The sequence below is a fragment of the Sinohyriopsis cumingii genome, chromosome 5 (genome assembly GCF_028554795.1).
Source record: "Sinohyriopsis cumingii isolate HCF-2022 chromosome 5, ASM2855479v2, whole genome shotgun sequence".
In the NCBI taxonomy this organism is placed as follows: domain Eukaryota; kingdom Metazoa; phylum Mollusca; class Bivalvia; order Unionida; family Unionidae; genus Sinohyriopsis; species Sinohyriopsis cumingii.
The window spans coordinates 78592978-78619026 of record NC_142965.1 but is presented as its reverse complement, the minus strand read 5'-3'; the positions used below and the strand labels follow the sequence as shown (position 1 = coordinate 78619026).

Sequence of the window (26049 nt, the reverse complement as noted above, 5' to 3'; positions counted from 1 at the left end):
AATTGTTTGATTGCAGATCAATAAATCCTCGGCTTTTGTGTTTTCATCTGTCCTCAGGAAACAATCTTGTTATGAGATCACACATCATATGGCTTCCTCATATATAGTGCTGGGTCACATTTACAGCTGACATGAAGAGTGTAAAAAAGGTGGAACATGCTGATTTAATGAAATGTTTTTTAAGCGACTGATCTCTTTTCCTCTTTCTGAGACATTTTAGATGTGGAAATCCAGATTTGTTTTAAAGGATACTGTTGTGATTCTATGGTCTTAAACTAAGTAATAGAATGAAATATAACCAACAAGTTTTGTAAAATTCAACAAACAATTTAATTCCCAGGAGTAGAAAGTGAAAATGTAAAAGGAACTTACAGAATTGTGAATTAAATCCAAATAATCTTAAATAAACTACAGCAAGTCCAAAAGTATAGTGTTCTGAATGAATTCCAATAATGATTATACAGATGTATGTACAGTCTTGATGTATTACAATGATATAGTCCAGAATATTATGCTGGTAGTCCAGATCTCTATGAAACTTGTACATTTATTTGACTAGTAGTCCAGATCTCTATGAAACTTGTACACATAGTGGACTAGGAGTCCAGATCTCTAGAAACTTATACACATAGTGGACTAGTAGTCCAGATCTCATTGAAACTTGGTACACATTTGACTGATAGTCCAGACATGTCCTTTGCTAGTTACAGTTCTTCAGTTTCAATATTTTTAACATTTTCATCCATCCATTATTTTACACTTTCATTTCCTGGGCACAACTCCAAAACCATTCCAGTTATCTCTGAAATTTGGTTCATGTATTCGATTAGGCATCTCTGTGTCCTTTTTGCTATTCACAATTCTTAAGTTTAACCATTTGTAATGCCTTCATCTATTTGTCTGTCCATCCAGTATCCACACTTTAGTTCCTGAAAAAACTCTAAAATCATCTGACTGCTCCAGTGACCTAAGTGGTTAGAGCATCTGCCTCTTATGTGGGAGGTCACAGTTTCAAACCCCATCAGAGTCATATCAGAGATTTATAAATATGGTACTTGTAGCTGCCTCCCTAGTCACTCAGCATTAAGAAGTTAGTGTTAGGACTGGTTGGCCTGGTGTCAGGATAATGTGACAGGGTGGGACATTATGCTAGATGTCTGCGACATGATTCCCAGTTCTGTACATCACTATAAACCGCCACATTGCAGAGATATGACTGAAAAATTGTTAAAGCTACTTTAGAATCCAAATTGCACCACCCATTCCCCATACACACAAACATCCCCCCCAAAAAACTATCTGTTTGAAATATAGTACACTTTTTCAACTAGTTGTTTTGAAATGCCTTTTGCTGTTAACAATATTTTAGTTTCAATATTTTAAGATTAACCTTTACAAGCCTTTGACTTTGCATGTATAAATTAGCATTTTCATGCAGGTGCTTGCTTGAGAGACAAGGAGTGCAATGTATAATTTTTACATGCTCAGATACTGGCTAACTCAAATAATGTCCACCATCTATCACATCGGAGGTATGTTTGGATAGGGGCCCATTTGCATCAGTTTGTTCTACCATCATTCCACCATTTAAACATTTTTGTTTCCAAAGCATAACTTCAGAATGGTTCAAGAATTCTCTGTGAATCTTAGTACAAACATATTAGACAAGTGGTGCACATGTGCATTTTTCTATCCAACATTATTCAGGTTTAGTATTTTTAAGGCATTTTCCATTTGCCCATCCATCCATCTATTATTCACACTTTTATTTCGAGGACAAAACTCCAAACCGTATCTCTATTATTATTGTGCTACTCAAAATATATTATTTTCAATATTTGAAAATACTTCTTTATTTTGTTCATTTTCCATATACAACTTAGCTTTCATTCCTATTGCAAAATGTGTGTTTCCTATCTGTGAGAATCACACATATTAATGAGTTGGTGTTTCTTACATTATTCTGAACAACCCAAGAATAAAGTAGGTCCCAGTAACCTAATTCTTGTATGCATATTGCTTTGATAATAAAGGATTATCTTGAATGTTTTCTCTCACAGTAATGATTGCTGTTTACTTGTTAACCTCATTGTAATAGTTGTGTATGCCTGTTATGCCTGTATATCTCCTGCTGTAAGCATGGAGTCGGTGTGGAGCATAGTGCATTTTTTTAGTCATTCTGAACCACTACTTACTTTTTTTTTACACTGATGACTTTGTTATTTAAATTTTATCCCCAATGTAAAGTGTTGTCTACTCTGCAGATCTCCAGCTGAAAATGTGCTATGTTCATGGAATTTGATTATGCTGTTCCTAGCATCATTTCAAACCACCCCAGGCAAAAGTTAGTCCAAATATTGTTACCTACCGATGAATCAGTCATAAATGTTCTGTTCTTCTGGCAAATGCAACAAGAAACCAATGATGTGAAGCAACCAGGACCGTTCCCGAGCTTTCCTTCCCACAAATGACAGCCAACCATTCAACTGTAAGGGACCTAAATGGACCCACAGATTGAGGCCAAACTATCAGGGTTCCTTGAACCCATAAAAGCCTGGGGGAGTTGACAACATTCCCTTCCCCAGGAACAACTAGCAGGCTGCGGTGCAGTCAGAAAAAAGTGGCATATGCACAATCGTGCGCATGCCACTATAATTAAACTCAACAACAACAACAATCTCCCTATATTGGCATGGTATTTTACATCAGACTTTTTCAGGATGTTATTTTCCATAATTGTGGATCTCTCAAAATGGAACTTAGATGACAGTGACTTGCTTTTTGTTTTACATATATGATGTTGTCATGTGCAACTTATATCTGACATTAACTTAACACCAGCTTGGTTGTCCTTCTGATGCCTCTAGTTTATAACAGAACAGAGGAGGATGAATCAGCGGTATCATTCCAAAAACAGAATTGAAGGGAGTGACTGATGAAAGTTAAGGAACAGTAAGATTTATGCACACTCAGAGAAGTGTTCTATAATAGGCACTGTTGGTAATAATCCAAGTTCAGGCAGAATCAATCTCATCAGTATAAATTCTGTAGAAATGGTGTGATAGGCTATACATCTGGTTGTGATTAGACTGTAATAGGAATCAAGTACATCACTCACATGCCTAAAGTTTGCATCTTATATAACTAACCGACTTTCTGTAATGTCTGCATGAGCTGAAGGGTATCAAAGATGAGTGTAGAAATAAGTTTCAGAGCCACTGTTTTCATTGATTTGCTTTCTTGCTTACTCAGGTTTATTTATTGTGATAATTCAACCTTTTCCACTGTTGTTACAATTAATATTGTTTAGAAACACTATAAGTTCAGCCCAGTCTTTCATCTGTAAGCCTTCATTCTATGACATTATGGGACTGGCTAATTTTCAGCTACTGATTGCTTGGCAGTAGGAACTTTATAACCAAGATATATGTAAAATCAGTCATTGTATAAAGTTATCATAAAGTCAGCCATTGTATAAAGTCATAGTACAGTCAGCCATTGTATAAAGTTATAGTAAAGTCAGCCATTGTATAAAGTTATAGTAAAGTCAGCCATTATATAAAGTCATAGTAAAGTCAGCCATTGTATAAAGTTATAGTAAAGTCAGCCATTGTATAAAGTTATAGTAAAGTCAGCCATAGTATAGAGTTGAGGTACAGTCAGCCATTGTATAAAGTTATAGTAAAGTCAGCCATTGTATAAAGTTGTAGTAAAGTCAGCCATTATTTAAAGTCATAGTAAAGTCAGCCATTGTATAAAGTTATAGTAAAGTCAGCCATTGTATAAAGTTATAGTAAAGTCAGCCATAGTATAAAGTTGAGGTGCAGTCAGCCATTGTATAAAGTTATAGTAAAGTCAGCCATTGTATAAAGTTGTAGTAAAGTCAGCCATTGTATAAAGTCATAGTAAAGTTAGCCATTGTATAAAGTTATTTTACAGTCAGCCATTGTATAAAGTTATAGTAAAGTCAGCCATTATATAAAGTCATAGTAAAGTCAGCCATTGTATTAAGTCATAGTAAAGTCAGCCATTGTATAAAGTTATATTAAAGTCAGCCATTGTATAAAGTTATAGTAAAGTCAGCCATTGTATAAAGTTGTAGTAAAGTCAGCCATTATATAAAGTCATAGTAAAGTCAGCAATTATATAAAGTTATAGTAAAGTCAGCCATTGTATAAAGTTATAGTAAAGTCAGCCATTGTATAAAGTCATAGTAAAGTCAGCCATTGTATAAAGTCATAGTAAAGTCAGCCATTGTATAAAGTCATAGTACAGTCAGCCATTGTATAAAGTTATAGTACAGTCAGCCATTGTATAAAGTTATAGTAAAGTCAGCCATTGTATAAAGTCATAGTAAAGTCAGCCATTGTATAAAGTTATATTAAAGTCAGCCATTGTATAAAGTTATAGTAAAGTCAGCCATTGTATAAAGTTGTAGTAAAGTCAGCCATTATATAAAGTCATAGCAAAGTCAGCCATTATATAAAGTTATAGTAAAGTCAGCCATTGTATAAAGTCATAGTAAAGTCAGCCATTGTATAAAGTCATAGTAAAGTCAGCCATTGTATAAAGTCATAGTACAGTCAGCCATTGTGTAAAGTTATAGTACAGTCAGCCATTGTATAAAGTTATAGTAAAGTCAGCCGTTATATAAAGTCATAGTAAAGTCAGCCATTGTATAAAGTTATAGTAAAGTCAGCCATTGTATAAAGTCATAGTAAAGTCAGCCATTGTATAAAGTTATAGTAAAGTCAGCCATTATATAAAGTTATAGTAAAGTCAGCCATTGTATAAAGTTGTAGTACAGTCAGCCATTGTATACAGTTATAGTAAAGTCAGCCATAGTATAAAATTGTAGTAAAGTCAGCCATTATATAAAGTTATAGTACAGTCAGCCATTGTATAAAGTTGTAGTTAAGTCAGCCATTGTATAAAGTCATAGTAAAGTCAGCCATTGTATAAAGTTGTACTAAAGTCAGCCATTGTAAAAAGTTATAGTAAAGTCAGCCATTGTATAAAGTTATAGTAAAGTCAGCCATTGTATAAAGTTATAGTAAAGTCAGCCATTGTATAAAGTTATAGTAAAGTCAGCCATTATATAAAGTCATAGTAAAGTCAGCCATTGTATAAAGTTACAGTAGAGTCAGCCATTGTATACAGTTGTGGTAAAGTCAGCCATTATATAAAGTCATAGTAAAGTCAGCCATTGTATAAAGTCATAGTAAAGTCAGCCATTATATAAAGTCATAGTAAAGTCAGCCATTGTATAAAGTTGTAGTAAAGTCAGCCATTGTATAAAGTTATAGTAAAGTCAGCCATTGTATAAAGTTGCAGTAAAGTCAGCCATTGTATAAAGTCATAGTACAGTCAGCCATTGTGTAAAGTTATAGTAAAGTCAGCCATTGTATAAAGTCATAGTAAAGTCAGCCTTTATATAAAGTTATAGTAAAGTCAGCCATTATATAAAGATATATGTACAGTCAGCCATTATATATATATATATATATATATATATATATATATATATATATATATATATATATATACAGTCAGCCATTGTACAAAGATAAATGTACAGTCAGCCATTATGTAAAGATATGTACAGTCAGCCCTTGTATAAAGATAAATGTTCAGACAATTTTATAAAGACCAGTAAAAAGGACCATCTCTAGGTTGGTGCAAGAATTTCCCTGACAAATACTGGCATGTTTTATGATGTGTACCAAAAAGGGGCTTCACTATTGCATTTTCTGTTTTGATTCTGGTTTCCATTTAAAGATAGTCTCTGCCCATTCATAACTAAAATGTTTTTTACTTTCACTTAATGAAATGGATCCATGGCAATACTTGCCTTATAACAGGAACCTCATTGTAATGAAGGTCCTTATAGTGAGGGACTAATGTATACTGTTTTTGTTGAAATGAATCACCATTTTTCATATTTTATATCGCTTGTTCGAACCCTGACCGAGTCATACCAAAGACTTATAAAAATGGTACTAAAAGATGCCTTGCCTGGCGATTAGCATTAAGAGGTTAGTGTTCGGATTGGTTGGCCTGGTGTAAGGATAACGTGACTCAGGTTGGGACATGATGCTACATGTCTGCAGCATCATGTCCCAGTACTGGACATCACTATAAACTGCCACACTGCAGACATTGTAGTGATATGACTGAAAAATATTTAAAGCTAAGTTACAAATCCAAATCACACACACACACACATTTTTTAAAAATATAACCTTAGGCAAATTTGGCAGTTATTATGTTTTGCCAGAATTCTATAAAAAACGTATCTTGACAAGCAAGAGGTTTTATTCTATAGGTAAAGAAGTACAGCTCTCCCTCATTATAATGTGGCAGTTGGGATCCATTACTGCTGACTGCATTATGTATCAAACTGTGTTACACCAAGAATTGTGATATCTATGGAACCATGATATGTTGAGAATAGTGTAATGTACAGAACCATGGTATAGCATCCACTATAAATATTTTTTCAGTGATGGTGTTTTTAAAAGGAAGTTAAGATATAAAGTTAAGTTTCATATTATTTTCTTTCAGCCCTTATTGTTTGACATTGTTATGACTTTTGTCATGGGGTCCATCAGCGTATCTTATTACATCCAGAATCATATTATAATAAAGCACATTATAATGGGGCAGGGCTGTTTATTGATTTATGTATAAATGAGATCATTAAAGCTTGGTCATTAGATACAGGTGATCCTCATATTATTTGATTGTATATGGTTCTTTCTTTTATAATCAGCCTAGTTTTGTTTGACGTTAAAGCCTGTCTGTTTTTATTGTGAGACATTCTCAGTCTAATTCCAAGCTCAATGATAATTTAAGAAATTTTGATTGAATCTAAATATTATTTATTTATTTTTATAAATTAGGCTTTTTACCAGCTTTTATAAAAGTCATTGTTTGATAAAAATGCAAGTTCAGCCATAATAGATCTTATAAATTGTGATTCTTTGTCGTCACCCAAAATAGGTACAATTTTGATCTGGTATGATTAACCAAGTTTTGTTTTCAAGTTTAATGTCTGCCTCTATTTTGGGGTTAATTGTAGTACTGCCATGAAAACTGTATTCAAATAATTTTTACTAATTAAAAGTTTAATTCTCCATATAGTTTTTCTGTCTTTCCTTTCTTCTGTCTTTCTTTACACTGAAACTGTAATATAAAAGACATTGTTTAAATCCATTGTCAGCCATAAAATATCTTGTAGAAATCTGAATTCGGGGAATTCATCTTCAGAATCAAAATTCTGGGTGTAACATATAAATGATAAATAAAAAATGAATCAATAAATAAATATGAAATCAAAATGTATTGGTGAGATAGGTTGGTTCTGGGGCTTATGATTTTACACAATAATGGGAACTACAGTGCCTGCAGTTGTCTTGTATACCTTGTCCTGTCCACTCTGATTGCAAAACCACTACTAGCCAGGTAAGTCAAAATGAAAACAGCTGTTTGAATTTTCGATTTTATTGAATCAGATTCTAGGGCTGATTGTATTGTTAATTTATGAATGTTTTTCAGTCTGATATTTACTTTAAAAGTGCTTTTGTTTTTTTGCTTTGTTACTTTACTTGAAATTTAAAACTCAGGACATTTAACTCCGAACAGCTGTAAGAGTGTATAAATACAAGCACATGTCACGTCTTCTGTTACTCGAGAAAATATTATCAGGGTCAAAATTGCCTCTTTTTTCTTGGATGCGGTAAATATTTTTAAAATAAAATAAAATTTAAAATAAGATTTGAGATTTAAATGAGGACTAGTTGAGTGTTAATATGGTACTATCCAGTGTATAAGATATTTTCATCTCAATGACAATAACAATATAATTTGTTCATGGTCTGTAACCACTTTTCTCCAAAGAATGAATGTTTGAGAAATAAATGTCAACTATATATGACACACTACGATTCCCAGTCTCATGACTGTGGCAGTAGTTAGAAAAAGTGGTATTAAACAGAGTTTTTTATATATATATCTCAATAACTTTCACAGATCTAATTTGTTTTGTTAAAAGAAATAAGAAATTGGTCTAGACTGTTTATATTGGTAGTGATAATCATGAATACATCTGCGGCCATTTGAGTCTTCCTATTCTGGAATTCAAGCATTAGACACATATTAAAAGGCGAAAGGGTAGCCTTTCACGGTGATCAGCAGAACCTGGGTAGGAAATGGAACAACTTAAAAAATACTGAGAAGAAAAAAAAGCAAGGCGTGTCAGTATGTATGGGTGTCAGTACTTATGGGCGTCAGTGCTTAATGGGTGTCAGTACTTAATGGATGTCAGTACTTAATGGGTGTCAGTACTTAAGGGTGTCAGTATAACACCTGTATCTGAGTTTCATAAACCTTCAGCCAGCCAAAATTTGACTACATTATCTCACTATGCTTAAGCATGAGAGACAACATTCATGTGAAAATGAACATTTGTAATTTATATACACACAAATTCACACATGTTTTGATCTGAGTTGGCACATAGAGAAGAACTTGATGAGGTACTGGGATATGTCATAACCATCAGGCCAAGACTTATTTGTATTCCATGTCAAACAAGTTCTTTCTTCTGCCTTTCTACTTAAAGCATAACATCTGTCTTACACTTTTCCAATATTTTTAGATATATGTGTGTGTGTATATGTGATTAGCATTTTTAACATTACCTTAACAATTTTTCAGTCATATTGCTACGATGTCTGCAGTGTGGCAGTTTATATTGATGTCTATCACTGGTGCATCTTGCTGCAGACATGTAGCATGATGTCCCACCCAGCCACATTATCCTGACACTAGGCCAACCAGTCCTAACACTAACCTCTTTATGCTGAGCACCTAATGAGGCAGCTGTTAATACCATTGTTTTTAAGTCTTTGGTATGACTTGGCCAGGGTTCGAACCCACAACCTCCTGCATCTGAGGTAGACACTCTAACCACTATGTCACTGGAACAGTCTTTATATATACAGTGTGAAACATTAAAAAAATCAGGCATTTAAAAACATTGGATTCAGTGCATCAGAAAATAAAATCTTAGATGTCGGTGAAAATTTCTAAGTTCAGTGTGTGTATTGCAATATGGAAATGCAGACTGAAAAGTCATATTGAAAGCCAGACATTTAGTAAAACATTAGATTGACATGTAATAAAAGTTAATTTAGAAAGAGATTTGTCAAATTAAAAATTCAATCCAGTAGTCTTTTTCCTTTTTTGTCTCACCTGCATTAGTGACCTGGTTGGATTTTTAGGCTATTACGGCATGTTTTTATTGTTTGCCATTTTGAACTTGTTCAGCTTTAGCTTTAAAAAAAAAAACACCTTTCAAACATGATTGAACAAAAACCAGATTAGGTAGACAAATTAAATTTGGTACACTTATTTGTGTTCGGAGTAGATGACCTGATTAAATTTAATCCATTTTGACAGTTCTTCAATTGTTAAATAAATTTTATAGCATTTTTATTGTTGACTTTTTTCAGGATAAACCATGTTAGCACAATAAAGGAATAAAACCATTTGAGATGAACAAATGATATTTTCTAGCCATATTTGTATTTACATATAGATGGCAAAGATTTTAATAGAAGTTGACGGCTGGCAATTCATCTGAAATGATGATCATAGTTTTAACCACAAGTCTTCTAGTGGTTCCTAGTTTGTCTTAAATGAAAATGGCACTGATCAAACATCCAGTATGGCTGCTACATTAGTAAATTTGAAATTCATGTTATCAAGATTATCAAATGGTTTTTAAAATCAGCAGTTAAAAAGAAATTGTCTTAACTTTAATTCTTGGAAATCCTTTTCCGGTAGTAGAAGATGAATCCTTTTGACGGACTCTTGCATTGATGATGATATCTCATTTCTATTCAAAGGACACCTTCTCATACAGGACAATGTGTGTGTGTCCCATTTCTTGTAGCTATGATCATTTTTCACTTCTATTAAAAGATTGCCTTCACATTAAAAGCAATGTTTTTGAACCTTATTTATAATGTTTATGATCATATTTCACTTCTGCACAAAGGACACCTTATACAGGACAATTTTTATGAACCTTATTATTTCATATATTTATAATCATATTTTACTTCTTTGTAAAGGATACCAGAACATGAAAGATATTGTTTGTGTCCTGTTTCTTGTATTATGACTTTATTTCACTCGTACATAAAGGACGCCTGCTTATACAAGATTTTATTGACAGATTTTACTATTATTTTGTGGTTACAATATTTTAGATCAGTGAACTAAGTGACCCATTAAAGAAAAAAAAATCTGTTTAGTAAAATTGTATACTTATATAGACAGCTTGTGAATATTTGGGGAGACATATTGTGTTGCATGCATACATACTGTGTTTCAATTTTCATAACAAACTTTTAATACGTTTTCCAAGATACAAATGTTACACCTAAGCACAGATGTTTCTTTGTAACATAATCACTCCTTAATACACAGAAACCAATAAATTACATTCAGCGTTTTCACATCGACTCATTAAAGAGATTCATAATAATAATCAATGAGAATGTGAATAATTTGTGCAATGTATGTGCTTTACAGATTTTCAATAGATAGATGGAAAAATCCTTAGAACAGTTGCTGTACAAGAGGGGAAGAGATTCATCCTCATAACATTGGTTTGAAGGTTACCATATATAATCACTTATAAGTCAAGACCAACTGCAAATAACATAGACCCTGATCTGCAGTCACATGATCCACAGGCAGATCAATGTCTCTGTCTGTCTGTCCCACCGATTACCCCAAGCAAACTTCATAGACCCAGATCTGCAGTCACATGATCCACAGGCAGATCAGTGTCTCTGTTTGTCCTACTGATTACCCCTAGCAAACTTCATAGACCCAGATCTGCTGGCACGTTATTGAGTAATCAGTAGAAGAAATAATGATCCTGATCTGCCAGCACATTATGCAATTGCAAATCAGGATTGATGTTATTTGCTGCTGGACTCAACTTGTGTGAGTATATATATATATATATATATATATATATATATATATATATTATGGTCTCTTTATAGATACTAATCAGCTTAACCTTGTATAAATATCCATCACTTCCCATGGACATTTCCATGCAAATATGCACTTTTACAGTCACATATTTATCTTTATATAGTGTGATATTATCAATTCGAGCGTGTAGACTAGGCATATGCAACTTCCTCCAGGGCATGGGCTGGATGAGCAGTTTTTAAAGCCACGCCCTATCATGTAAATAAACGGTTAAAATCAGGTGATGGGATGCAGTTTGCACATGCTTGGTGTAGACACGGTTGAAAATGTGTGTTGTGTATATGTTTATGTGTGCATGTGGAGAGTGTGAACATGGTTTTGGTATAACTATGGTTTTCGTGTAAATATTGTACCTCAAGGTAGATTATTTCTTTAAAACTAATTGAGACACCCTTTTGAAATTAAAGACATTATTATTATTATTATTATTATTATTATTATTATTATTATTATTATTATTATTTTTGAGTTGATAAGTTCTTATCTTTTCACAGTGGAGTAAATTCAGTAACTGCCTGTTTAAATCAAAACCTAGTGCCAAGGAAGCAAGGAAATAGTCCAGAAATAGCTCTATTTAACCAGAAAAGTGTAAAATTATTACAATGTTCAGCATAAGTAGTAATTACACTTTCACCTTATGGTATCAGTGGTCCATAAATATTGTATGACTTACTGGATGATTCATTAAGCCTTAATAACATATACTTACCAGTTAACTAAATCCATCAGCTGCTGTGCAAGATCAAAAGCTGGATAATGGTTTCATAGCACTGAGATCAAAATAATGGGAGATGAAATAATGTTATCTGATTATAGCACCAACTCTTCTGCAAGCAGCATAGACCTAGTTCCATCAGTGGATCAGGGTCTGTATGTAGTGGTCCCTCACTGTAAGATCCCTAAATATGCTGTAGTCTCTAATAATTTGAAGGATTATCAGGGACCCCGTTAAATGAGCCAAATTTGTGATACCATTTCTGCTAAAATTTCATTTGAGAAAAATTTAAATTCTTGTCTAATGAGAATCAAAGGCTGTGGGTTTATTATTAAATAGTGTATTTCTTGTGTTTGTATTTAACATTAAATATTCTGTTCTTATGTTTGTATGCAATTTCATGTCATTGTTTAGGCATACCTCATTATAAGGTTCACTTACAATATAAGTCACTTTATGGTTTCAATGAACAGTATTATATTGAGGGTGTAGTATTAATAATGTAATTATCCTCTCTTGAAGTCCAAATCAATACTGTGACTCATCGATCATATCAAACTGTTTCAAGGAGAGATCATGCCTTTCCTTTAAAGAACTTACTGTCCTCATCTTACCATTGCAAAAATAGCTTGCTACAGTAAGGAGTCAGAAATGGAATTCTATATGAAAGTGTCATATTATCATAATTAATTTTGAAAATATTTGTCGGTATTTAAAACTAATTTTCCTAAAATGTGTTTTACTGTCTTACATTTTTTTGGTAAAAGTAGAATCTCAAAAGAATGACAGAGTCTCTATTAAAGTATAGTAATTTTCTTAATGTGGGAAGGAAAAACAGGAATCCCTCATTGTAAGGAACCTCATTAAAAAGTGATCCTTTGGATTAGATGAGAAGGTAGGCTTTATGGGTGAGTTGTCTAAATTGCTAACCTTTACAGATCACTGACATCTTTCCTCAGTCCATGTGGGGCCCCGAGTGGCTGAGTGGTCTAAAGCACTCTCCATTATGGATCACTGCCATCTCACCTCAGTCTGTGTGGGTTCGAGTCTTGGATTCAGCAAATATGGGTATGTGAGAAAGCTTGCCAGTAGCTTCTCGTGGGTCGGTGGTTCTTTCTGGGGTTTTCCCGGGTTCTTCCTCCACCATTAATACTGTCCGCCATGTATAGCCTATCGTGTGCTGAAAAATGGCGTTAAACCCTACAACAACAACAAAATCCTTAATCCATGTGGGTTAGACTCAGCCAGTATTGTGTTATGAGTCTATGCTCTTAAAATAAGTCACAGAAAAGAGTGAAAAGCAACAAATAAAATTCAGCAAAAAATTTAAGTGAAAATAAAAAAAGAAACTTGTAATATTGTGAATTAAATCTCAGAATCATCCTAGAATTACAAACACAAGTCATAATAAAAAATGTTCTGAATAAACTTTAATGGAAATCCAAATTAAGTCCAAAGCTGAAGGTGTTGATGTGCTTGTGGCAGCATGTATCATGTCCTTGTACCAGCAGTCTTTTGGTGAATCATGTTAATATAACTCCAAGTTTGAGTTCACCATAAATCCCAGCGAAAGTCGCTGTCCAAGAATATTATTTTTTATGAACACTTTCTATTCCCAGAGAAAATAATCACTAAATTAAATAATTTGAAGAAATAAATTCCAGCCCAAATGACCTTCTGGACACGACAATAATGCAAAATAATTCTGCTAGATCTTAAAGCATGAATAAATAATCTTTCCAGTAATAAGATTATATGGTCTTCTGCTTGAATTCAGGTCATAATTAACATTTTCCAAAGAAAACCCAATTACCTGATGGAAAATAACCTTTTAGGGAAAGTTCTTAATGTTTACAAAATAAAAAGTTATTATTAGAAAGTCTGTTACTAAAATGATCACATATAACCAGGACTATGTCAGGCACACCCGTTAATTTGTACAGGAATTCCACTAACCTAGACACAGACCCAAGTAAGCATGTTTTCTTCTGTTAATAATAATCCTGATATTAAACCCATGCACATAGAGAATATAGCTATGTATTAGTTGTTTACAGAATAATGATATATAAAAATTCAAGTCAAGTAAAAAATAAACTTGATTTCAGACAAGGTTAAATTCAACATACAATGTTACATTACAATAGCATATAATGATTTTTTTATTAAGAAAAACACAACCTCACCACAAGTAATAAACAATGCAGATTAAATATACACAACAGTTGGTATGTGAGAAAGCTTCCCATTAGCTTCTGGTGGGTCATTGGTTCTTCCAGGGGTTTTCCTGGGTTCTTCCTCCACTAAATATACTGGCCGCTATGTGTAGTCTATCATGTGCTGAAAAATTATATGAAACCCGCAAAAACACAATTGTTTTAAATAGGTATGGTCAATTATTATTTAATTGTAATTTTATGTGTAAGATACCTCAGTATCTGGTTGTCTCACCTATAAGGCAGTCAGCTTATCACTCCTATGAATGGCATTATGAGAGAACACTATACAGGAATGTTATGAGAGAACACTATACATGAATGTTACCAGGAGGTGATTGTTACAGTCAAAAACTCAATATTCTATTATGAAGATCAGAGTTACAGTTGAACATATGTTCTGATTAAGCACCTATTGAAACCTGAATATTGTAATGGCTGACAGTGTTAACAGAAGTTGACAGCATAAAAGTCTGTGTACTGTATGCTTGCCCTTAAATAGCAGTGCATGTATGAATATTCAGACTTGAATGATTACCAACTTTTCTTTGGAGATCACAAGGATGAAAATACATGCATAAAAGGCCTTTCCCACTTGTACTCTCTTATCATAGCACTTTAAGATGCTGTGAAGAAATGCTGAAGGTATGATTAGGAAATGCTGATGGTGTGATGCTTATCAGGGCTTTGATTAATGGCATTAGGTGTGTGAACACTTGAGAGCAGACACAAGTAATTTATTAAACCATTACCTGTAACCTTTACCCATAACCAGACAAAAGGGATTCTGAATAGATAACATTTTTCAGAAAAATAACTTGTTTTCCAGGACTTGGACCATCATCACCTGATAATGTCAGAATTACAGACAGAATGAGATACCATGAAGCAGGCTATTGCATTGATAAAAATGTAAAGTGCAATTTAAGAGACAAAATAAAGTGAAATCTGCCTTTCCAACAACCTGCTGGTAAAGGACACCTGTTCATAAAGGACAATATTTTTTTAAAATGTCTTGACAATTCAGTCCTATATAAAGGTCACATTCTCACTGGACAGAATTTCACAGTCTTTTATAGACAGATTTCAGCTTTTCTACTTTCTCAAACATTGTTTCTTTTTCACTTCATGTCTCAGAGAAATAGTTTTTATGCCTTCTCTAATAATGATAATGATAGCTTTTTCTCAACATTTGTGTGAAAATATCTTTATTGCTTTAATTGGTCTCAATCTTGGGATTATTGTTGATATATTTGGATGTGCCCATCACAATTTGTCTTGTATTCACTGTTAGGGCTATTCATGTATTAGGGTATTATCTACATGAACTTACCATATGTACTTGCTTCTCAGTTGGGTCAAACTGCAAACAACAATGATCCAAATCTGCCTCAGCATAATGTGCCTGCAGATCAGGGTCTGTCTTGTTTGTTCTACTGATTACTCCTGGCACACTGCACAGACTCTGATCTGCCTGTGCATTGTGTGACAGCAGATCTGGGGTCTGTTCAGTTTGCAATTGGACTTGTCTTAAAGGGAAGTCCAGATGGTAATGGTGCAGCCGCAGAATGCTTGGCTTTTGTTACAGTCAGTCCCTCTTTTCAAATACTCCAACTTTGAAAAAATAAAATAACTTGTATTTGATGTAGAAGTCCAATCAACTGGGCACCCCACCCCACCTGCTGATTTTGGCTCTAAGGGACAGTTTTTAATAGTCACCACACATCATAGTTTTAAAAATATGTTTTAAACCCATTTAATATTTTTGATACTTCACTATGTAACAACATGTTATTAGAGATTTGAAAGTTGAAATATGAAGTTCAGCTATGTTGTTTTAGTGTATATTGATGTGGTCATGTAAGTGCATTTACTCATCTTAAGTTGAATATTAATTTGTTCATCTAACATTAGTATAGCTTAACCAAAGTCAATTCAGTCCAAAGTTTTGAGAATTCTGCACCTTAACTGTCATCAAGAAAACTTCAGACGAAAGGTTTTGATTGCTGTGGACTTTTACAATGGTGGCAATTAAAATATAAAACAGGCTAATCATCATAGTATAGGATATTACCAATCTTTTTTTTAAGCATGCATAGCTTTCATTGTGACATTCAATTCAGTTTATACTTGGATCAGTTAGGTTGACCTCATCCAAAAATGTCTCCGTACTATAAGAATTTGAGTTTACTTTATGTGTTTGTCAGGACTTGTATTTAATGACTTTCCAATGGAACATGCATATAGGAGGATCTAAATAGTGAATATTCATCACTTAGTAAATTCTAGAAAACAACACCCCTTACTGAAATAGTCGGCACCAAACGCCTACATGACCTATATGACTTTTACTATGGATATATTTGGTTGTTTGATGAAAGTGAAGTGAATGTCATATAATCCAAAGAAGGAACATTTTAAGTTTGACTGTGCACTCAGTTTGAAAAGTTTCATCAGTACCAGGCCTGAGACCATTCATTTGAAAGATAGCAACTGATTTGTGAATTAAATAAGTAAAAGTCACAGTCTTGGGGAACACCGTGAATGGGAAGGGACACAATTTGTCTTGCTGGTGAAATAATTCTTTGAGAGTTTGATCTGGTATACATTCTGAACAAGTTTATGTAACAGAGTGCTGAATGGTTCAGTAGATATAAATTTTTGCAAGTTAAAGAGAACTAAAATGAACTGGCATGAAAGATGATATAACCAGTGTGTTTTTTTTCTTGGGGGGGGGGGCGGGGGGAGGGGGTTATTTACTTCAAAATAACACTAATGTTAAATGCTTGTAATTCTGTTTGTAGATACCCTGTGGCATTTCAGCATGGTTTGTAGGAATGTTCATAGAGACCATACTAATTTGTTAATTAAATATAAAAGAGAGGCTTACAACATTTTTATTAAATTATGGTGATGCAGGTTTTAGACTGATTTTATTTATTGTGCTAATGGAGAAAAATAGTGATCGGAAGCCCTATAGCATAGTCACAAAATAGGTAGATTGTAAAAATTAGACCCAATATTCTTAATTTACAACTACACCCCGAGTCTTGATTCAATATTGAAATTGTGCTAATACCTGCAGCAAATTTCCAGTAGTTTAGGAATAAGTGAATTCTGAAATCTTCTAAGCTCTTCTCAATTAGATGCTCTGCGACCACAAGGTTCAGTGTAATTTGATTTTCCTTGCACCGCCATTCTCCAAAAATCCATCGCTTCAACCAACATTCTATTATAGGTGTCATTTTAATATATTTATCCACATGCTTTACCCTCCATTTGTCTGTCCATCCATTCATTTGTTTTTCCATATCTTCTGGTAAACTGCTGGGTGGAAATTTAGGCAACTCTGGTTACACTGGTCAACAGTGAAATCATTACTGACTTGAAAAGGCCCTAATCTGTAGTATTTTGGTGTGCCGAACACGAATATAACCGTGAAAAATTTGTATTGGCTCTCGTTTTGAAGATATTCATATACCTCATTTTCTATGTTTCACTGTGTAAATTTCTCCAGTAGGACTGCAGCAACATCCGGAATAATGATGTAACATTGCATAATACCATCATGCTCACATCATCCACAGTTGATTGCATCATTTTCTGATGCAATGCAATACTAATGCCATGCGGCTGCTGAAGTAAGTTGACGTCAGCAGTGTACTATACATGTGTAGGCCTATTATACTAATGCCAGGCGGCTGCTGAAGCTGACGTAAGCAGTGTACTATATAAAGCCCAATCAGATAGGTTCAGCATTTAAAATATTTTAGACGTTGTGCGAGACAGTTCAAGCTACTGTTACATAAAACTTATTATTTTATCCATTTACGTACAATAAAGAACAGTAATGCCTCGAAAGTGTGTTAATACCGCGGACAATTTTTGCTATATTTGTGGGGAAGTGACATTTGCCAACCAGAAGAAAAGTATCAATTCTCAAGTGAAGAAGGCATATCATCTTTACTTCGGATGCAAGGTTGGTGACCAAGACAAGCCTTGGGCTCCGCATATATGCTGTGCTACATGTACAACACAGCTTTCACAGTGGTTGAATTGCAAAAGGTCATCAATGCCGTTTGCAGTCCCAATGGTGTGGAGAGAGCCAAGCAACCACCTAAATGGCTGTTACTTCTGCTTGGTTCCTCCTCTTTCCGGCGGAATAACGAAGCGAAAGAAGTCGAGAATAGTCTACCCAAACATTCCGTCTGCATTGAGACCAGTTCCACATGGTGAGGGACTTCCTATTCCAGAACCTCCAGCAGAATATTCTCTTGATTCATCTGACGAAGACAAAGGTGAGTCGACCTGTTCTTCTCCTGGTCCATCAGCATGCAGTGATCCAGATTTTCACTGTGGTGCATCATCAACCCCACACATAATAACACAGGAAGAACTAAATGACCTGATTCGTGATTTGGACTTATCAAAGAACAAGGCAGAATTGCTAGGATCAAGACTCCAACAATGGAATCTTCTAGAAGAAGATGTCACAATTACTGCATATCGAAAGCGCCACCAGCAATTGGAGCCTTTCTTCAGAAAGGAAAGTAATCTGATATTCTGTTCCGATATTGAGGGCCTCATGAATGCTTTAAAAATCACTCATGACCCACAAGAATGGAGACTATTTGTGGACTCTTCGAAACTGAGTCTCAAGGCTGTGCTTTTGCACAATGGAAACATTCTTCCATCTATTCCAGTAGCGTATGCTGTCCACATGAAAGAGACATACGATAACTTAAGGCAGCTACTGAATTCCATTGAGTATAACAAGTACAGCTGGCACCTCTGTGGTGATTTGAAGGTAGTTGCCCTTTTAATGGGACTGCAGCAAGGATATACAAAATACATGTGTTTCTTATGCGAGTGGGATAGCCGAGCAAGGGAAATGCACTACATGAGGAAGGAATGGACTCACAGGCAGAATGTAGCCATTGGAGAGAAGAATATCCAACACCCAGCTCTGGTTGAGGCTCAGAAAATCTTGCTACCACCCCTTCACATCAAACTAGGTTTGATGAAGAACTTCGTGAAAGCCATTGACCGGACTTTGCCAGCATTCCGATACCTGCATGAAAAATTCCCTCGACTCAGCGAAGCAAAGATTAAAGAGGGAGTTTTTGTGGGTCCTCAGATTCGAGAGCTTTTCAAAGATGACCGGTTCAACAACTTGCTGGAAGGTGACGCGAAACAAGCATGGAATGCTTTTCGCCTAGTTTCTACAAACTTCCTCGGAAATGTTAGGGCAGAAAACTATAAGGAACTAGTAGAAGACATGTTGATGAAGTATAAGAAACTTGGCTGCAATATGTCTCTAAAGATTCACTTCCTTCATTCCCATTTGGATTTCTTTCCTAGCAACTGTGGTATTGTTAGTGATGAACACGGCGAACGTTTTCATCAAGATATTGCAACAATGGAACAAAGATACCAGGGAAAATGGTCCACTACAATGCTGGCTGACTACTGCTGGACACTCCTCAGAGATGCTCCCGAACAGCTGTACAAGAGACAGGCGAAGAAATCTAAGATGTAGTCAATGACTTGATTTTTTTATAGGTAGGCTATTACAGTTGACCTTTTACTATTGGAATGCATTTCGTTATGTAAACATTAATTTCTTGCAGATTACAAAAAAACTAGAGCCAATTTTGCAATTTGACTGTCATATTCGTGTTCAGCACATAAAAATTGATAAGAATTGACTAATTTTATTTCAGTAACATGACTTTTGTAAAAATTTGTTGTCCAGTGTTATTTTGCCCTTGAATTTGACAATCGGCAAGAGGGTATCTATATGTAATATATATAACTTTCTACTTTATGTTGCCCTTGGGACTGACCATCCAATAGCTCCTGCCCCAAGGATCAACAATTAGATATCAAAAGTTTCAATTCCAGTGACATTTTCAAACTTTTTTTTCAAATAGACTTTATGGTCAAAACATCACAGTACTATGCAATCTGTATTAGGAAGATTTTGCATTATGTCCCCTTATTGTTGCTGTGTTGGGGTGGGGATTAGTATGAAGGTGTTTGTGGTGGAATTTGCAATATACAGTGTGTGGATTTATAATTACATATCTAGAATGATTCAAATGAAAAGAAAAGGAAAAATACCACTTGTTCTGTTGCAGATGGAATCTTCAGCATTTTTAATAATTACATGGTTCCGTTGAGAGGCAATTTGTGCTGGCAGATAAATAATTTGAGTTGTAATTATTCATTTTTTTGTTCTGTCATGATGTTAACAAGTATATGGTATCCAGAAAGAAGTTGAATTTAAAATTTTTAAATTAAATCATTTGTTACATCTGATAACTATATTCATATATGACGTTTTATCAACCAATAAACTTTTCTATTGACCCTGGCTTCATATTGTCAGGAGTTGGTTCATAAAACATTGTATTGACTGAATTGTATACTATTGTTAGTAATTGTATATTATCATTAGTAATTATATATTATTGTGTGTGTGTGTGTGTGTGTGTGTGTGTGTTTATATGTGTGTGTGTGTGTGTGTGTGTGTGTAATTTGGATTTTGACGTAGCTTTAACAATTTTTCATTCAAATCGCTATGATAGTCTTGAGTGATGTCTAGCACTGGGGCATCATGCCACAGGCATGTAGCATGATGTCCACCCAGTCACATTATCCTGACACCAGGCCGACCGGTCCTAACACTAACATCTTAATGTCAAGTGCCAGGCAAGGCAGCTATTCGTACCATTTTTATGTCTTTGGTATGACTCGGCTGGGGTTTAAATCCATGACCTCCTGCATTCGAGGCAGATGCTCTAACCACTTGGTCATTGGAGTGGTATATATTATTATTAATAATTGTCTGTTATCACGAGATTCCTGTGAGAGATACTTTTCCACTACTGGCTGAGATGAGATGATGAGATTTGTGGTAATTCATAATTTTGCATGACCTTGTTGACTTTTCCTTGAGGTTATAATGCATTTTTTGTATGGTGTCTTTCAGCTGCATAATTCATATTTCTCAAGTAAGCAAAATTTCCAAACTTTGCACTCAGGTAATAGAAACAAACCCAACAGTATTTTGATTTTAGTTTTGGTGTAAATGAAGTTTTGTGAACCAGTAAATGTGTTCTCTCTTGTGAAGAGTCAGTAATCCAAACTCATCTATAAAACAATCTTTAAAATTACATAAGCAACAACAAAATGAAGAAAAATGGAGGTTAAAAATTTTCTTATTCACCTCACAAAGGTCAAAAAATTGGCATTAATGACAGGTAAACCTTACGTATAATACGTTGGTTAGTTTGGGTTTTTTGGTTGGTTTTTATGACACTTTTAACACATCATGTTGGTTATATCATGCTGAGTAAATTGGAGCTAAGTGCCTTTTCTTACACACTTTAAATTAGATGATGTAATGTGTCACAAGGGGTCCATGAAATGGCACTGCATCGATGATTATAGTACTGTTATATTTTTTCTTAAAATCATTTTCTTAAGAATTTTGTATGATAAATTAAAGATAGAGTATGAGGAACAAATGGAAGTTCCCAATTTTTTTTTATCAGTAATTGTAAAGATGAGATGACTGCCATCATGGTACAGGATATGACTGCCATCATGGTGAAGAATATGACTGCCATCATGGTAAAGAATATGACTGCCATAATGGTAAAGGATATGACTGTCATAATGGTAAAGAATATGACTGCCATCATGGTAAAGAATATGACTGTCATAATGGTAAAGGATATGACTGCCATCATGGTAAAGAATATGACTGCCATCATGGAAAAGAATATGACTGCCATCATGGTAAAGAATATGACTGCCATAATGGTAAAGGATATGACTGTCATAATGGTAAAGAATATGACTGCCATCATGGTAAAGAATATGACTGCCATAATGGTAAAGGATATGACTGTCATAATGGTAAAGAATATGACTGCCATCATGGTAAAGAATATGACTGTCATAATGGTAAAGAATATGACTGCCATCATGGTAAAGAATATGACTGCCATAATGGTAAAGAATATGACTGCCATCATGGTAAAGAATATGACTGCCATCATGGTAGAGGATTATGACTGCCATAATAGTAAAGGATATATCATATGTACTTGCTTTTGAGTCGAGTTCAAATGTAAACTGCCCAGACCCAGATCTGCCATCATATAATGCGCCACCAGATCTTGGTCAGTGCAATTTGTTAGTAGTAATTAGTAGAACAAACAAAATAGACCCTGCTCTGCAGGTGCATTATGCAATGGCAGATCAGGATCTATATTGTTTGCAGTTTGACTTATAAGTGACTATGGATGGTATTAAGACCTTGGACAGTAGTAATAGTGCTGGAGGTAGTGGACCATCTTTTTAACTGGTTGTTGTCCTTTTTGTTTCATTAGGCATTGAGAATTCTGTTTTTGCCTTTAGGCACTGAGAAATCTGTTTTTGCCTTTAGGCACTGAGAATTAGGTTTTAAACACTTTATTACTAATTCTGGATAAAGAATTCATTGAAGATTGAATGAGATGATGGGCTTAAGTTACCGTGAAATGATTCTGTGGAAATATAATTCGTTTTGTTTTCAATTTTGTACATAATATTGCCAATATGCTCTTTCTTCATTGAATCAAAGAAAATCGATGACCAGTTTTATCTCAAAATGGTTTTGTCATGTAGTCAAATAGAAAATTGCAAATTAGTACCAAATGCTTGCACCAAATATCTCAGGGTTTTGTCCAGTTTTAAATTCCAACACTCTTAATCAGTTGCCTTTATAACCATGATATTATTTTATCACCAGTATCCATGCATCTAGAGTGAAACCCCAATACATGATGGTCAGGGTCCACATAGTGCCATACTAATGTGCAATGTATCGTGTCATATCCAATCTAGTTCATAGAACAGAATATCGCATGTATGTCTTCTTTGAATCTTAGATTCAGATGGGGCAAGGGGTAGCAGGAAGTAGGCCCTTAGCTGAAATTGTTGCATGTTGAATGATAAATACCTAAAACAATGTTTAATTGCAGCAATTACTTCCCATTGCTATTGGTTTTTTTGGTGCAGAAAAACCATTTTCTTGAATACATCCTCCCACAGAGTGGAGAATTGTCAGTATGATGCAATCCACTCATGCATCTTGTATGGTCCATTTGCAAGGATGCCAGGCTGTTTTGGACATTTTGTTTTTGTCTTCATCAGAGATTGCAGCAAGTTTTCAGCACATTAGCAGGCTACATCTGCAGTCTCCTTTCTACAGTTTATTTTAATCTTGGTGTTTCAGTAACGTCTCGCTTGATAGTTTCATATTCTGACACCTCCCTAATTTTTAACGTAGAAGGCATGAACCTAATTATCACAAGCCTAGCATTTATAAATTCACACATAAGCTAAATCTGTAACGTTACCTCCATATCTTGAATCTGACATAGGTATTCACTTCCTATAGATTTGAAAGCACTTAATCATAGTATAAGAAGGGAGTTAACTCAACACTGTTAGAGTTACCAGGTAGTGCTTCTGATCCATTTTGCTAATGAACAGCAAAAGCCTTTTAAGTTTCATGCAAGGTGATTTAATTGAAGTATTTCACATGCTTATTCAGTTTGTCAATATTTTCAGTACATACTTAATATATTTTCCTAATTTAATGATGAGTGCCTTACTTTATTGCTTTTACATACATATCTGCTCATGATGTAATGTTTCAATACATAGATTTCATCTTATTTCCAGAAATTTAAGTTATAATGACCTATATATAAGAAGTTCAGGGTTTTATTTTCTTGTAGGCCTCAAGTTGTATGGGAGCACACCTGCCGAAGTGATAAAGATTTCCTTGGGAGTCAGCCGCACCAATTGTTGTGGAGCTTTAACAAGAACAAATGTATCTGGATCAGCTTCATTGAAGTTTTTGGTGAGCTATGTGAAATTGATGTCTCTTTTTACATTGTGTTATTTCTCCTCCCCTCTTTTACTTTGCATGATTTTCTGTTTGCTTTAGATTTGATTCGGTGCAGGTTAAAATCACTAGCAAAACAAACATCTCTAAATAGCAGCAGGTTCAGCAATAATATGTGATGGCCAGTGTCAAAATGATGCAAAGGTGACCTTCTTAGTGTTCTTAAAATACATTATCCATACATATTGTTTTATCAACAGATGGGATGAATCTGGGTATAGAATTTCATTGTTTAAAATTCTCAACTTATGTGGTTCAGTTTACAAAGATTGGTCCATACATTTTTTGTTCCCTGATGAGTTGCCTTCCTTACAGTCTAGCTAAGATTTCTCTGTTCGACTATAGATTTGACCTTCTTCATGAAATTAGTGAGAGTTCTGGTCAGTTTATATATGTTGTGCATAGTTCATGTTTTGTTAAGTACTTAGCATGCACATTTTGCAGTTATTTTACAGGAGAATCAGCTTGGCTTTTTTAAAATACATCTTTTATTCACTACATTTTGAGATTTCATAAATAGTACTATTTTTGCTGTGAGATATCACTGATATCACCAGGCACTAATGCTACAGGATATATTAGCTATGAAAAATGATGACATTGACTTGTTATAAAGAATCTGTATGTTTAAGTGTGGAAAGTAAAATGAAAGGTGTCTCATAGCTGTTACTCTATATCATGGCCCTCGATCATTGACAACTGCCATACAACATGGGAAACAGACGATTGTGAATTTTACACATGTTGAGGTTGCGTTTTATTCAGAATTGCCCACAGTTTTGAAACTGAGAAGCATTTCCCCATATCTGACTGGCATATAAATTCTTAAGGTCTCTCTGGATAGTTTCGTATTTTGACACCTTCCTAATTTTTAAGATAGAAGGCATGAACCTAATTATCACAAGCCTGGCATTTATAAATTCACACAGAAGCTAAATCTGTAGTGTGGTTTAGATTTACTTTGTGTTAGGCTTGGAAATGGGTTGGCTTGTTGGTGACTGCCTGTCACAGTTTGATGAGCATTGGAGATCAAATGCATAACTTGGGCTGCAAATGAGCAGTCGACTGGGCTTATGTATTTAAGTGTGTCTGCTACAGAGGTAAATATCTAAAAATCTAGATGGTTGAGGGGTGATGAAAAGTATGCTGATTTGTTATAGTACTAGTGAACTTTATTCATGCATAAGGCAAATACTGATTGTTTTAGCTGCCTTGTCACAGGATAATATTCAAAATAGCTCTTTGCTGTCAAAAATGAATGTAAAATTTAGGGGTTGGTGGCAGTGTTAGTTCGGTATAAAAGCCACCAGTTGCATAAGGAATTAATCAGATTGCTGCAGTCAAAATCTCACATGTATACTGCCTACAAAAATCATTAGATTGTTTTTATTTGTATCTTCAGTGTAAAATTATTCTCATTTTTCTGCAGTAGGTCATTGTCAGATGAAAATTCCAGTGAGACCTAACTATTCCATAATTTGATTTCCTCCTGTAAGAATTCAATTCTTGGAAGGGACCTGCTAAATTACTTTGTGTATCTCATGCATTAGGGGTTTGGGTACACTTTTCAATCTAAAACTAAGATACATGTAATTATTTGTGTTAAAGGAATAATATCAGAACCTGTGTAACATAGGGCCAATGTATTCCTCTCTATCTAAAGAAAATATTGACATGACCACCAATAAAGTTTGGTTAAATGTTGGGGTAATTTTTGTTTCTTTCAACACTTATATTTAATAATTGTCTATGCACTTGCTTCAAACTGTTAGACTGCTCCTGGCCTGTTGTAATGTGCAGCTACAAACTAGACCTCACAGTCCACAGTTCTGGCACTCTGAGAGGTGCTGGAAGCAAAAACATAGTTGTCTGCTTGCCTTTACCTTTAACCTTGAATGCTTGCCTTTACCTTGAACCTTGAACCTTGAATGCTTGCCTTTACCTTGAACCTTGAATGCTTGCCTTTACCTTGAACCTTGAACCTTGAATGCTTGCCTTTACCTTGAACCTTGAACCTTGAATGCTTGCTTTACCTTGAACCTTGAATGCTTGCCTTTACCTTGAACCTTGAA

The 26049-nt window shown here is 34.6% G+C and overlaps 1 protein-coding gene across 2 annotated transcripts in view; it reads left to right on the top strand.

Moving 5' to 3' along the window:
- Window positions 1-26049, top strand: part of LOC149799536 (uncharacterized) — a 349619-nt gene that overhangs the window by 2732 nt on the left and 320838 nt on the right. For both annotated transcript variants that reach the window (XM_089958886.1, XM_089958885.1), the window contains exon 2: window positions 23808-23932. In XM_089958886.1, coding sequence (XP_089815012.1) covers window positions 23808-23932 — 125 coding nt within the window. The remainder of the gene's footprint in view (window positions 1-23807; window positions 23933-26049) is intronic.